Below are 14,806 nucleotides of genomic sequence, written 5' to 3' on the forward strand. Positions count from 1 at the left end.
CAGCTGACTTCACTCACCTCACAAACTCGTTCCTTTCTCCACGTATAACTCAGTAATAATACCCAATCAGACACCGACACGTCATCAAATAGAAAAAACAACCGTCCGATCGTCCACGCTGGCACATACTAGCCAAGAAAAACGCATCCAACGGTGGCACCCCATAGGTCACGTGACCTCCCTACCCCGTTCCTCACTCTTCCCATCCCAGTTTATTTAATTACTCCCTGCACAAACAAAACATAAGATTTAGAAATCAAATCTTGAAATCACCTCTATAATTTCAGGAGAGAGAAAATTGAGTGTAGAAGATACTAGAAACGATGAAGAAGTGGACTGTAACGTCTCTCCTTTTTCTGTTGTGCCTCCTCTTTCTTCTACCAGATCAAGGTTTTGTTTCCGCATTATCTCGATTTGATCGTTTCATTTATGCATGGTTTGATTTGATTGATAATATTTAACAAATTTTGAGATTAATAGGATGTGGCACAATTTGGAAATGATGATTTTGTTGTGAATGTGATAGTCTGATAGACTTACTTATATAATTTCATTTTAGCTTGTCTAAAATCGCAAAAGAATTATGTATAATTTGATCTGCGTAATAATATTGAACAAATTTAGAGCTCAATTGAATGCTGGGCGTTGTTGCGGTTTGAACCCGAATCTTTGTCGATGCAACAAAATTTAGGAAGGATGAATTTTGTTGTGAATGTGATACGATTGTATCGTATTGTTTGATTTTAGCTTTATTCTATTGTTGCGCTTTATTTTGTTTAAATCACGAAATTTGATCTGAGAAGTAATTATATTTTGAGCTCAATAGGATGTAAGTATTATCGGTTTGAATTTGAATTTAGGTTGATTTGATCTGGATAGTTAGTGAAGTGATCGAGTGAATAATACCGAGTATGTTGAATGTGATACAATTCAGAAATGATGTTGGAAAATGGTTATTTGAAATGTGTACTGGCGGATCTGATTTTAGGTAGGAGAATACACGCGAATGCCGAAGAGGATGCGGACGAATTAGCAAACCCGCCTAAGGTCGAGGACAAGCTTGGGGCTGTTCCTCATGGTTTATCAACTGATTCCGATGTTGTTAAAAGGTTGAGGATTCGTTTTTTGTGTGTTTTGTCATTGGTGGGGTTTTTCTGAGTTGCTTTTGACGATTTATGAGGGGTGTTTGGGTTGTAGGGAGTCGGAATCCATGTCGCGAAAAACACTTCGCAACACTGCGGAGAAGTTTGAGTTTCAGGCTGAGGTGTCCCGGCTTATGGATATTATTATCAACTCTCTTTACAGCAACAAGGACATTTTCTTGAGGGAGCTTATCTCCAATGCTTCAGATGTAAGTGTTATAGTCATTGCTATTTTTTAATATTTTTTTAGTGTCAAAACCTTTGATTTCGACTATTATGATTTTTTTACTATGAGCAAACATGGTGCGATTTCAGGCATTGGATAAGATTAGATTCTTGTCACTCACTGATAAAGAGGTCCTTGGGGAAGGTGACAATGCCAAACTTGAAATTTTGGTAAGTGTTGGTGTTTGATCTTTTTTTCTTTCCTATTGTTTATTAAAGGATTATGTGAATTGATTATTACCTGTTAAATTATAATTATAATTACAGATCAAACTGGATAAAGATAAGAAGATTCTCACAATTCGGGACAGAGGTATAGGAATGACAAAGGAAGACCTCATTAAGAACCTCGGGACCATTGCAAAATCTGGCACTTCAGGTATATAATTACTTCATGAAGGGAGGAAAATAAAAGAAATGAAAGGGATGACCCTTCTGTGTTATCACACGGTGGAAAGTGTTGTTCTTTTTCCGAGGGTGTGGCCAGTGTGCTTTGCGATTTGGACAGATATTTATGCCATGTACTTGAAGAAAACTGATTCCACTGCTTACTCTTTGGTTCAGCCTTTGTGGAGAAGATGCAGACAAGTGGAGACCTTAACTTGATCGGGCAATTCGGAGTTGGGTTTTATTCTGTTTATCTTGTTGCTGACTATGTTGAAGTTATCAGCAAACACAACGATGACAAACAGTGAGTTTCAACCTTCGTGGCTTGCATTTAAATCCTCGCTTCTTTGAATATCCATAGCTTCTATACTTGCTTATACCTGTGAATCTTTGTTGTTTAGACATGTTTGGGAATCTAAGGCTGATGGGCAATTTGCAATTTCCGAGGACACATGGAATGAACCTCTAGGTCGTGGTACTGAGATTAGATTGCATCTCCGAGAGGAGGCTGGAGAGTACTTGGAAGAGGCTAAATTGAAGGTATGTGCACTGTTAGTTTCATTACCTGTTTATGCTTTCTAAAGATGTTTATTTGTTTACCCCTTTTCATTTACTTTCTACTTAAATATTTTAGGACGTAGCATACTAGCATGTAGGACTGGAGTAATACAGAGAAGTTTGGTTACCTTTTCCTTTTAGGCATATTGTAACTATTGCTTCATTAAACATTAATTCTGCTCCTTCAGCCATATGTGACAGTGATGTTTTATTTTTATATCTAATTCTCCTTTCTGAGAAGACTTTTCTAATATGCGGGATAATCATAGTTGTGTTGTTTTACTGATTTGTGCAAGTAAACAATTTTACGCTGTTGTTGTCTTCATTATTATATTTTCATCGTTGTCACACATCCAATTTAAGCATTTCGTCCGGTGAAGCTGTCTTCTGACGTCTGTCTTATGCAAGGGAACTTTCTTTTACCCTTGCCTGGGTTATCTGTCAGCATGGAACCATGGATCCAGTCTTTTGCCCATTTTCGATTTCTAGCCAATTCCAACTCATTCTTCCATGTCATATTTCATTAGTTTCACGCTTCTTCCCCTTTTCTATCTGAAGCATAAATGCCTAATTTTGAAGTTTCACTATGGTCATTGTTTTTCTTTCTGGAGGTTCTTTGCGCTCGTGCTGTTTCATCCACTATATATTACTACTTGCTTACCATTTGGACTCGTATTTCTGGCTCTCTGCACAGTTTGCTGCATGTTTACTTTTTTCTTGTCCTCCTCAAGCATGTCTAATCTACAAACTTCTTCTTTTTAGGTTTGTTTGATTGTATTGTTGGTTAATTTATGGTGTATGGCTGTTGTGATGCACAGGATTTGGTGAAGAGATATTCCGAATTCATTAATTTCCCCATTAATCTGTGGGCAACCAAGGAAGTGGAAAAAGAGGTTCCAGCGGATGATGATGATTCGAGCGATGAAGAGGAAACCTGTATGGATTGTCTTAGATCACTTTAAGATAATTTCTTGGTGTTCTGATTCTGGATACATGTCTAGGTTTAATGTTTTGTGGTTCTGTGATTGCTGAAAAACAGCCGAAAGCAGTTCTGAGGAAGAAACTGAAGAAGAGAAAGAAGATGAGGAAACTGAGAAGAAACCAAAAACGAAGACAATCAAAGAAACAACTCAAGAATGGGAACTTTTGAATGATGTCAAGGCCATATGGCTACGTAATCCAAAGGAGGTCACTGAGGAGGAGTACACAAAATTCTACCATTCTTTGGCTAAGGTAAAGCATAACTTTAGCTCTTGGGCCTGTATTCTGCTAGGTGTCAAATTTTATAACGGTATTCAAATTTCTATTCCATAGGATTTTGGTGATGAAAAGCCTATGTCGTGGAGTCACTTCAATGCTGAAGGTGATGTTGAGTTCAAGGCTGTTCTCTTTGTTCCTCCAAAAGCTCCTCAGGATTTGTACGAGAGCTACTACAACAACAACAAAGCTAGTATCAAATTGTACGTTAGGCGGGTTTTCATCTCTGATGAATTTGATGAGCTTTTGCCCAAGTATCTCAGCTTCTTGCAGGTAACAAAAGTTCTGCTGCTTGTATTATAAAGGCTTTACTTTTGTATTGTTTCAAGCATGATTCTGATGATATCTATTTTTTTTTTATGCCAGGGACTTGTTGATTCAGACTCACTCCCACTGAACGTGTCACGAGAAATGCTTCAACAGCACAGCAGCCTGAAAACAATCAAGAAAAAGCTAATTAGGAAGGCCCTTGACATGATTCGCAAGATTGCTGATGAGGATTCTGATGAAGATGATGGCAAGGACAAAAAGGGTATGTTTACTCGGGATCTCAGAACACTTTTCAATGCATGATTGGATTGTTAGATATTCTATTATTATGTCGTTTTACATATTTAAAGGCTATTAGTCATTATGGATTCACCAAGCCTTCAAATGTGTTGAGCAAGAGGCCATCTATGTGAAGTTTAAAGCAAGAATATCTCTTTTTTTCATTTCCACACTCGTTCAGTAGCTTAATATGGAAATGGGGGCTTACCGGCACATATTACAAGACACGAGTTAGGGCTCGTAGTGGAGAGAGATTGCTTGAACTTGATTAATAATCCGAGGAAGAAATATGTTTCCAGGACTGTTTTGGGATTGTTCAGTGCTGAAAATTTGAGAGTTACTTCTCACATTGAGTTTATTGCTTGGAGTCACTCTAGGCGAGGATGGTTGCACATTATACTGCTAAACTCTACCCCTTAAACTTTGTATTAATTATTGGATGAAGAAGGGCTAAAAAGGATTTGTGATTACATTTTGAATAATGAGTTATCTTTGCCTTTGGTCATTCTTTAAATAAAACGGGAACATCTGCAGTCCATCATGGCTACATTCTGTAGGTTCCTAGTATTCCAGCAATATATATTTACCATCTATAATTAAACAATTAGTATTAAATGAAACTAACTGGAGATGTCAATTATTTTGTAGATGAACTCTTAAGTCTCTACTTACTGTTGTCTTTGAAATTCTTGCTGTTGCCTTCTTTAATCTGATAAGTTAACCTAATATCCTCTACTATAGATGTCGAGAAGTCTGCAGAAGATGATGAGAAGAAGGGTCAATATGCCAAGTTCTGGAATGAATTTGGCAAGTCAGTCAAACTTGGCATTATCGAGGATGCTGCAAACAGAAACCGACTGGCCAAGCTTCTAAGATTTGAAACGTAAGTAACTGAAAGAAATGTTTATATTGCTTTTTTGGGGACATTCTGTTGTCAAGTCTCTCCTTAGAGAAACAATTTTTCTTAACTTGGCTCTCTGTTACAGTACAAAATCCGGTGGAAAGTTAACTTCACTTGATAAGTACATCTCAAGAATGAAATCTGGGCAGAAGGATATCTTCTACATAACAGGTACCAGCAAGGATCAATTGGAAAAGTCTCCGTTCCTTGAAAGGCTATCGAAGAAAGGCTACGAGGTAACCAGCACAACTTGCTTGCCTTTTGCTGTGATATGCAAACAATTATTTTTAAATATTCAATAAAGCGTCATATCTCACATTTATCTGCCGGGATTGCAATTGCTTTTACAGCTTTCTATAATTACTCTATAAACCGTTTTTTGTGAATGAATTTCTTTGCGCTGCAGGTCATTTTCTTCACTGATCCTGTGGATGAGTATCTGATGCAATACCTTATGGACTATGAAGACAAGAAGTTCCAAAATGTTTCCAAGGAGGGTTTGAAACTTGGCAAGGACTCCAAAGAGAAGGAGCTAAAGGAGTCTTACAAGGAGCTGACTAAGTGGTGGAAAGGTGCTCTTGCAAGTGATAAGGTGGACGATGTTAAGATAAGCAACCGTTTAGCGAACACTCCTTGTGTTGTTGTGACTTCGAAGTTTGGTTGGAGTGCGAATATGGAGAGAATCATGCAATCTCAAACACTCAGTGATGCTAACAAGCAGGCATATATGCGGGGTAAGAGGGTGCTTGAGATCAACCCTAGACACCCCATCATTAAGGAGCTCCGTGAGAGAGTAGCGACAGATCCAGAGGTATGGTCTTTCTGAAATTTTCAATCTGAAGTTTTATTATTTTATCCTGAAAGCCTAGGCGTAATTATGCATACAAAACTCTTTTCTATTGGTGACCCATGGAGGTTATATAATTTGTAGTATTATTTGATGGACACAACCCAGTATCACCCCATTCTTCATCTCCACAGTCGCTAGATTTCCCTGAAATCCTTATCACCTTCTGAGCTCCCTAACACAAACCAGCTCAGCTCCCTAACACAAATCATATGCCACATTCACGAGTATGCATTCGGTCTTCTTGGCTTATGATCCTAGCCTTCTAGGTCAGCGACAATGACCCAGTCTCTTTAAAAGGACTAAAACTTAATATGATTGGAAATAATTTGCCCAACACTCCATTCCTGTCTGTTGTAGACTATGACTCGTATATCTTTACCATCTGGTAAAATTATTTTTCCCAATTGGCTATTTAATGAATGAATTAATTAATTTTAATTTTTTAATCTAGGATGAGGGCGTCACACAAACAGCACGGCTCATGTACCAGACAGCTCTCTTTGAGAGTGGCTTCGTGCTGGATGACCCTAAGGATTTTGCTACTCGTGTATATGATTCTGTGAAGTCTAGCCTTAGCATCAACCCTGATGCAGCAGTTGAGGAAGAAGATGAGGCAGAGGAGCCTGAGATCGAAATGAAGGATGATTCTTCATCAAAGGACGAAACTGACAGTGTCAAGGATGAATTATAGACAGACACCTGATTGATTATTTCATGAGCCCTTTGGAAGACTCGTGAGTGCCATCCCTAGGAAAATGAATTTTTATCACTCTAGATTAATGTAAAACATAACTAAACAGAATTTTGTCTCGACCATCATATAGCTTTTTTTAGAAGTAGAACAGAATGTTTCACGAGTTTTTTATTTATTCCGAAATACTAATCGTATAGCCACTTATTTACGGAGTACTCCGTACTTACGTAAGTGGAATGCTTTTGGTTAGCCTTCAACTTCACCCCGTCTTTCTCCTGTACTTCACCCCGTCATTTGTGACGAAATGACGAAGCAACATTAAGGAAAGTAAACAGCAAAACTGTCAAAAGTTTTAGAAATGGATTAGCAACATTAGGGAAGGTTAAGGGAAAAGTTGTTAGGGATTCCAGGACGGCATTGGAAGTTTTAGGTAATACAGACGACAGAGTACATAGTACTCCGTATTGGTTACAATAAGAATGGTTGAGGAAAGTCCCGAATGTTAATGGAGGAAAAATAGCAACAATTAGAGGAAGGGAATTTTTTTGTTTTGCTTTTGTGACAAGTTTATTAGGGTTATGATTTTCCTTGAGTTTGTATTGCATTGGAATTGGTATTATATACTACAGCATTAGCTACGGGCTTTCCTAGACTTAGTATTACTAAATACAAGCTAAGCCTATTAAAGCCCAACTACAAAATACACAATATATATATATAAGCCTTAATACCTCCCCTCAAGTTGGAGCATGGAGATCACAAATGCCCAACTTGCGAAGTAAGTATAAGAATTTGCGCTTCCCTAATGCCTTCGTGAAAATGTCAGCAAGCTGATCGTCGGTGGATACGTGACTAGTGGTAATAATGCCCTCTTGAATAGCATCCCGTACATAGTGACAGTCAATCTCAATATGCTTTGTTCGTTCATGAAAGACAGGATTTTGAGCAATGTGAAGAGCGGACTTACTATCGCAAAATAAGGCCATGGCTCTAGGATGAACGACACCAAGGCTGTGAAGTAAGGCTTTTAGCCACTTCAACTCTGAAGTGATCGTTGCTATGGCACGGTACTCGGCCTCCGCAGACGAGCGTGAAACAGTATTTTGTTTCTTCGTTTTCCAAGACACGGGTGAACCACCAAGAAATACTAACCAACCGGTGAGAGATCGTCGAGTCAAGGGGCAACTAGCCCAATCAGAGTCACACCAACCAGACAAAGTAAGATCACAGTCAGTCCGGAGAAGAATCCCTTGTCCCGGACACCCTTTCAAGTAACGAACGGCCCGAATGGCGGCATCCCAATGATCTTGACGCGGTGCTTGCATAAACTGCGCTAATATGTGAACTGTATAAGCCAAATCAGGGCGAGTAAATGACAAATAAATAAGACGCCCCACAAGGCGCCTATAGGGTTCCGGATCATCGAGAAGAGCACCACTTGCAAGAGCGACATTGTGATTTTGTTCTATGGGAAATCCTGCAGGTTTCGAACCCAATAATCCCGCTTCGGCAATAATATCAAGAGTATATTTCCGTTGGCATAGAAAAATTCCCTCTGGACTACGAGCTACCTCAATGCCTAGAAAATACTTCAACACGCCCAGATCTTTCATATGAAAACATTCGCCCAAATATTGTTTGAAAGAAGCAATAGCGGAAGAGTCATTACCAGAAATAATCAAATCATCAACGTATACAAGCACATTAAGTTGAACCTTGCCCGCTGTGAAAGTGAAGAGTGAATAGTCTGAATAGTCTGGATCGCCCAACTCTTGAGGAGTTGGTTGGGCTTGCTGCCCAAGTGGAGAGGCTAGCACATCTTGTTGTGTAGGAGTAATGGGAGCATGTTGGGCCAAAAGTGGATTTTGTGGGCCAATTGAAGGAGACAAGGAGACAAGGGGACAAGGGGTTGGTTGGACAAGGGGACAAGGAGATGATTGGAGACAAGGAGATGGTGGAGGTGATGACTCACCGTGGGCTTGGGCTGAATTTGTGAGATGTTGCTCAACAGAAGCAGACTGATCCACGGCCACGCCGTGGACTGGATTAGTGTGTCGCACCCTTCCTGCGGCCTCAACTGCCTCAACATCATTTTCCAAAATATGTTCCAAATCATCCAAAAACCAGTGTCAACTCTCGTATTCTCATTGCATATTCCTGTATCATTCCCAATTGTGCCGGCATTTTCAGTAGCAAAAGGAAACTCATGTTCATGAAATTTAACATCACGGGACACAAAAATTTCCCCCGTGTCCATATCATACATTTTCCACCCCTTCTTTCCATTTGGATAACCGACAAAGGCACATTTCCTACTCCGAGAAACAAATTTATGACCCTTAGATTTATGATTAAATGCATAACTCAAACAACCAAAAATTCGAAGATGATCCAATTCGGGTGCTTTGCCAAATAAAACCTCAAATGGAGTTTTATTTTGCAACAAACCTGACGGAGTGCGATTAATTAAATAAACAGCACCCAAAATGCATTCACCCCAAAGAGAAACAGGAAGATTACCCTCAAACATCAAGGCCCGACCAACGTTAAGAATGTGTTGGTGTTTCCGTTCTACCCGACCATTTTGTTGAGGAGTACCAACGCAAGAAGTTTGAAAAATTATCCCATTTTCATCAAAATAATCCAACATACATTTAAATTCTGTACCATTATCACTCCTAACAAATTTGACATTAGTTTCAAATTGACGTTCAATCATGGCAAAGAAAGAACGAAAAGCTTTATAAACTTCTGTTTTTGAATGTAATAAATATACCCAAACTGCTCTAGAAAAATCATCCATCAATGTCAAAAAATAATGTGCACCACTTGTAGAGGGAATAGAATTACGCCCCCATAAATCACAATGTATTAATTCAAACATTCTACTAGCCTTGCTATCACTAACAGGAAAACTATCACGATGTTGTTTAGCTTGAGGACAAATTCCACATGCCTTATTTAATTTCTTTGTAACATTACTCGGACAATTCTGAATTGCAGGAACTAACTTGAGAACTCTATCAGACGGATGCCCCAAACGACGATGCCATAGCTCAAATGTAGACACTGCAGGAATGGTCACCGCACACACTGTAGGAATCCCCCGGAAATAATAGAGTCCATCTTTCCGTTCACCGGCTCCAATCAGGCTCCCCGAACGTTGGTCCTGTATAGCACAAAGAGAGTCTGTGAATTGAACAAAACAATTAGAATCATCAATTAATTGCGACACCGATATTAAATTGCAATGTAACTTAGGAACATATAAAACATTTTCAATAATTAAATCCTGAGAGAGAACCGCACGACCCTCCATGGTAGCAATAGCATGAGTTCCATCTGGTAAGCCGAGAGGGGAAGCAATAATAGATTGAGTATTTATCAAACGGGAAACATCACCCGTGACATGACGGGACGCACCCGTGTCTATAATCCAAGGAGAAGCAGAACAGTCACCTGTCATTTTATCCAACTGGGTATTATTATTAAGGAGGTTTAAAATAGCTTGAACTTGAGCAGGTGAATATTCCACATTAGCTACTGGACCATTGCTGCCTGCTGCACTAGAAGGGACATTGCTCTCCCCTACAACACTGCCAGAGATGGCATTTGCCCTGGCTGGAACACCACGGCCACGAGTTGCTGCCACAAGAGATGAACCAGACCGAGCAGGACCTCCTCGAGTACGACGAGCTCGCATTTCTTCGTACCACTCCGGGTAGCCATGGAGTTTGTGTTAGGTTATGATACATATGACAATTCATAAATCATGCGGAAAAACCATAAAACCAGGAAAGCATATTATTTACACATAATCATTTAGCATAGTTTAGATGCATACACTTTGTTGCGTGCCTTCCCTAGCTGCGCCCGAACCGAACAAGAACAAGTCTTTAGGACTCCAAATGTCGTCCCTCCGTAGATAGTCCACAGCACGTCCGGATCCGCCTTAAGCTTGACCAACTAGAATAATTTCAAATCTAAGTCATTAGCATTTGAATGTTATTTTACAATAGAGAGATATGTGTGTGATACACATAGGACCAATTAAGTTTTTATGTACTCCCACTAAACTTGTTATATATCTATAAGAATCATGTATATTTTATGAAACTAAAATACTTATTAGCTTCATTAAAATATAATTTCAATTCCCAATTGCTTGCTTAAATCTGTACTTAGATTTTATAAGCTAGCTTTCTCTTTCAAGCATTTATTTGGATCCACAAATCCTATGACATACCATGTACATAGTTTATTCCAACATTTGATTGAGGAATACGTTTTGTCATCCAATTGCTATATGTACCAATATGCAATCATTGCTTGAATTATAGACTTGAGCATTACGATTATGCATGAGGTTTCAACACAATTCACACCATGAATTTGCTTGTAACCTTTAGCAACTAATCTAGCTTTGTGTGTGAACACAATTCCATGTTTGATGGTTTTTATCCTTAAAACAAACTTGCAACCAATAGGTGTGAAACTATTCTTGCAAATCAACAAAATTTCAATTTTGTCATCAAAACATTGAGTATGTTTTATGGCCTCTCTAACCATTTAAAACATTTGGGTCTATATATGGCCTCTAACCATTTTAGGGAATCTGGGTTTCGTCAGGTCACAAACTCATTAATAGTTTGACTGCAAGTTGTAGGTTTCTTTACTATCTAATAGAAGAATTGCATAGCTTCAGTGACCTGAACTCCATGTTTCTTCACTATCTAATAGAAGAATCTCATAGTTTCAGTGACTTGAACTCTATGCCTACTTGGGTATAGAACATCAAACAATAGAATATCAATAGCCACTTGAAAGTCCTTTGAATATTCTGTTCTCCTTGAAGCACTTGTAAAGTCTTCTAAGAGATGTCTATTCTTTAAAAGCCACTTCTAAAGTCCTTAAAGAATACGTGTTCGGATTTTCTAAAGAACTTCGAAAAGCCTCCAGAGTGTCCGTTTTATGTTTGTTGTTCGCCTCGAAGACTTTCGAGGTCTATTGTCTCCCACTTGTCATTTTGGAAACGAATCTCCAAAAGGACATTATTTCGAGCAAACAAACATTATGTTCTCAAAAATTCGTGGTAGAAACAATACCCTTGTGTCTCATTTGAATAAATCAAAATGAAACATATATCTATACTTGGGCCTTAGTTTGTCGAATGACAAACACTAAGCTCCCACTGATTTTTGCAACTCTCTAGATATATTTTATGAAAAGTTATTCTAAAATTATTTTTCAATAGCTTTGACGAATTTGGTTTAGTTTGGTGGTAGTTGAGCATTTTGTTTTAGAAATTATAGGAAAAGTCTTTATGATTCATCATTGATCGAATCAAGTACTAATTGACTTCGATCATTCCAACGTAGATATGCCATATCTTATGGACCTAGATTGTGAAATTACAACACACAATCATTGATGATCATATTTGGTCTCAAGTAATCATCAACAAGATCTAACCTAGATCTTTATGATTTCTTGCCAAGTGGATTTTATACTTCTGAATCTTTGAACTAGCCAAACAGATTCAACTTATATCACATTTGAGTAAATAAACCTATATTCACTCAAATCCATGTGAAATAATAAAGTCATAAAATCTTTCTTTAGCTTTGAACTCTATTGTCTAGGCGTTCTAACAATAGTTCATATCTTTTGTTACTTTCAACAAGTAAGACTAGTTGTCTTAAATTGATTTAGAAATCAATGAACTTTCAAAAGTCCATCAAAATAGAGCTTTTGAATGTTAACTTATTGATATGGTCTAAGCAACAATGCCAAAGATTAGTGGAACTCAAATCAAGAGGTTGATTTGAACCTAGTAAAGTTCTTTAAAGAGTTGTTTGTTTTAATCAAGCATATTGACTCATCCCGTAAATTACCATTTCATTCAAATAAACAAACAATCAAGCATTGTTAATGTTCTTCTGAATGTGAGTCTTTCTGTGTTTGAAGACAGAAATTTAGGTATGTTGATTATGGAACAAAATAGCCATTAAGTTCCAGCCTTTGAAAGGACTTAAAACAAACTAGATGACCCTACAACTAATGTAGCATTGCCATGCTTCATTTCCCACTTGTAGGTCATTAGTGTATCCTAGCTTCCATTGTTTGAGTTATTACCGAATTAAGAACCTCAAGCGGTATATGATACCTAAGGAAGTTTGATTGCTAGGTCACTTCTCTTTAAACATAAACTTATAGGTAGAAACGGAATCGTAAATTCCTTTCATTTGTTCCTCGTTTTCCTATTTCTTGTACCCTTTCTTATAGTCTTAAGAATTGAATTCTTTAGTGTTGACTTTTATACTTTGTTAGACATGTCCAATGTCACCCCAACAAGGTTCTTACCATTTAATTTATGTTGAATATTAAGTTTCAACTAGATGATCTTACCAGAAGCTTCTAAAGTTCTCTAAGCATCGATCTATTCGAATGTCTAGGGACTAGACTCATTCGAGAATTAAATGGACAAAGATATTAGGTTGTTAACCATTGGTAAAGCTGAGCGTATTAAACTCAATGCTTTATGATCTCAAAACTACATTGTATTTTGAATTCACAAGCACCAATTGGTTTGCCATTCGATTTTGATATTCGAAAACAACCATAAAAGTCGCTAAAAGAAACGTACATTTTAAATTGCTCATTTTCTCTCATTTCCGTGAATCGTTCTTGGATTCACTACCAATCGAGGAAATTTACTGTTACCTTTCTAAAAGGATTTACTGCAGTGCAAGATATTTAATTATAAACAATAATTAAAACATACATTGAAGCATGCAAAGTCTAAACATTTATCATGAGTAATAACTTGAAAATTAAAGCAATCATGCAATTTCAACAAGTTATTAGCATTTTATTCGAATTTATTGTTCCGGCAGGTGTGAATAAAATGATTCCAAGATCCTAAAATCATTGAAGAATTAAGCACAGTTTGTCGACTTAATCCTAAAACATCTTAGGTAAGCAAAAGCCTTTTGCTAATAGTCTAGAAACTATTCTTTGTTGATAGGTACGTCTAAGAACTTATTAGGTAAACCTATCGATTTTGCCACAATTTTGCACCTTTTAACTCAATTTTTTAAGTTTGGAACTTAAGGCTCTTATTATGTTGGTTAGATTTTAAGTGAACTAAAATCCTTAATCATGCAACATAATCAAGCTTTTGATCTCATGCATTTTAAGACATATTTAAAAGCAATAAATAACTTAAAACATGCATAAGATAAATGTGATCCAGTATGGCCCGACTTCATCTTGAAGCTTTAACTTCAAAGTCCGTCTTGAAAATCTCCGTGGGAGGCACCATTTTCTTCAAATGGGATAAGCTATAATTAAAACTAATTACAACTATTTGATGGTACGCAGACCATATTTGAATTGAAAAACAACTTTGGTACTTTAGACCAATTACATTCAAATTAATGGTACGCAGACCATATTTTCTATCCTATTTGGGCCATACTAGTCACTTCATAACCTGCAAAACAGTACATATACAATATATACCATTCACCCATTCATTATCATGAATGGCCCACATAGCTGGTTAGTAAAACACATTATGCATCACATAAACATTTGCAGCAATTAATCAAGGGCACCAATAATCTACAAATTATTCAGTCCTTATTAATTCTAATCAAGTTGTTTTAACCTTAAGGATTTGTAGACCTAATCAAGAGTTTATGACTAAAAAGGGCTCCCACTTAAACCAATAAATTCATATGCTTTACTAATTTTAAACATAAAAATGTATTTCTAGTCTAACCGGAAACATACAAATTTAATTAAAATTTAAAGCTCATATAAATTTATAATTGAATCCAAAAAGTTTAATTTAATTTCAGTTGTATTTAAATTAATTCATGATTTTAATTTTAGTAAAATAATTAGAATAAATAAAATTTATTATAATTACAATATTCAAATTAAAATTCAAGAAAATAATTTAAATGATTAATTTTAAAATTAATTAAAATTACGTAAACTAAAAATTTCAAATTAAAATTTCAAAACGATCTAATCGCAACGCAACAATCCCACGCAACGCACGCCCATGGGCCACACGCACACAACCATCGCTGGCCATGTGCGCGCAGCCCATGCGCTGCGTCGCATCGCTGCTGCTCACCATCGCAAGGCATCAATCGAACACGCGAGCTGGTGCTCGCTGCGCGCGCCAGCGCTCGATGCACGCGAGCCATCGCTCGCTGCTCTCGCTTGCC

General features: G+C 37.4%; 1 protein-coding gene across 1 annotated transcript; it reads left to right on the forward strand.

The window, feature by feature from the left end:
* Positions 1 to 233: 233 nt before the first annotated feature.
* LOC110805261 (endoplasmin homolog) lies at positions 234 to 6,825 on the forward strand. Its single transcript, XM_022010860.2, has 15 exons — positions 234 to 390; positions 989 to 1,109; positions 1,198 to 1,351; positions 1,458 to 1,538; positions 1,635 to 1,746; positions 1,932 to 2,058; positions 2,156 to 2,294; positions 3,131 to 3,248; positions 3,352 to 3,545; positions 3,627 to 3,842; positions 3,936 to 4,101; positions 4,860 to 5,001; positions 5,105 to 5,255; positions 5,426 to 5,830; positions 6,321 to 6,825. Exons 1-15 carry the CDS (start codon positions 324 to 326, stop codon positions 6,558 to 6,560), a joined length of 2,433 nt encoding a protein of 810 aa, XP_021866552.1. The 5' UTR covers positions 234 to 323; the 3' UTR covers positions 6,561 to 6,825.
* The last annotated feature ends 7,981 nt before the right edge of the window (positions 6,826 to 14,806 follow it).

The sequence above is a fragment of the Spinacia oleracea genome, chromosome 6 (genome assembly GCF_020520425.1).
Source record: "Spinacia oleracea cultivar Varoflay chromosome 6, BTI_SOV_V1, whole genome shotgun sequence".
NCBI classification, from domain to species: Eukaryota; Viridiplantae; Streptophyta; class Magnoliopsida; order Caryophyllales; family Amaranthaceae; genus Spinacia; species Spinacia oleracea.

What these genes read in the sequence shown, in the direction of transcription:
- LOC110805261 (XM_022010860.2), top strand. Translation starts at nt 324, where the DNA reads ATGAAGAAGTGGACTGTAACGTCTCTCCTTTTTCTGTTGTGCCTCCTC. An exon ending in AAACACAACGATGACAAACA is followed by an intron (nt 2,059 to 2,155) that starts GTGAGTTTCAAC and finishes TTTGTTGTTTAG; the next exon opens with ACATGTTTGGGAATCTAAGG. An exon ending in GAGTAGCGACAGATCCAGAG is followed by an intron (nt 5,831 to 6,320) that starts GTATGGTCTTTC and finishes TTTTTAATCTAG; the next exon opens with GATGAGGGCGTCACACAAAC.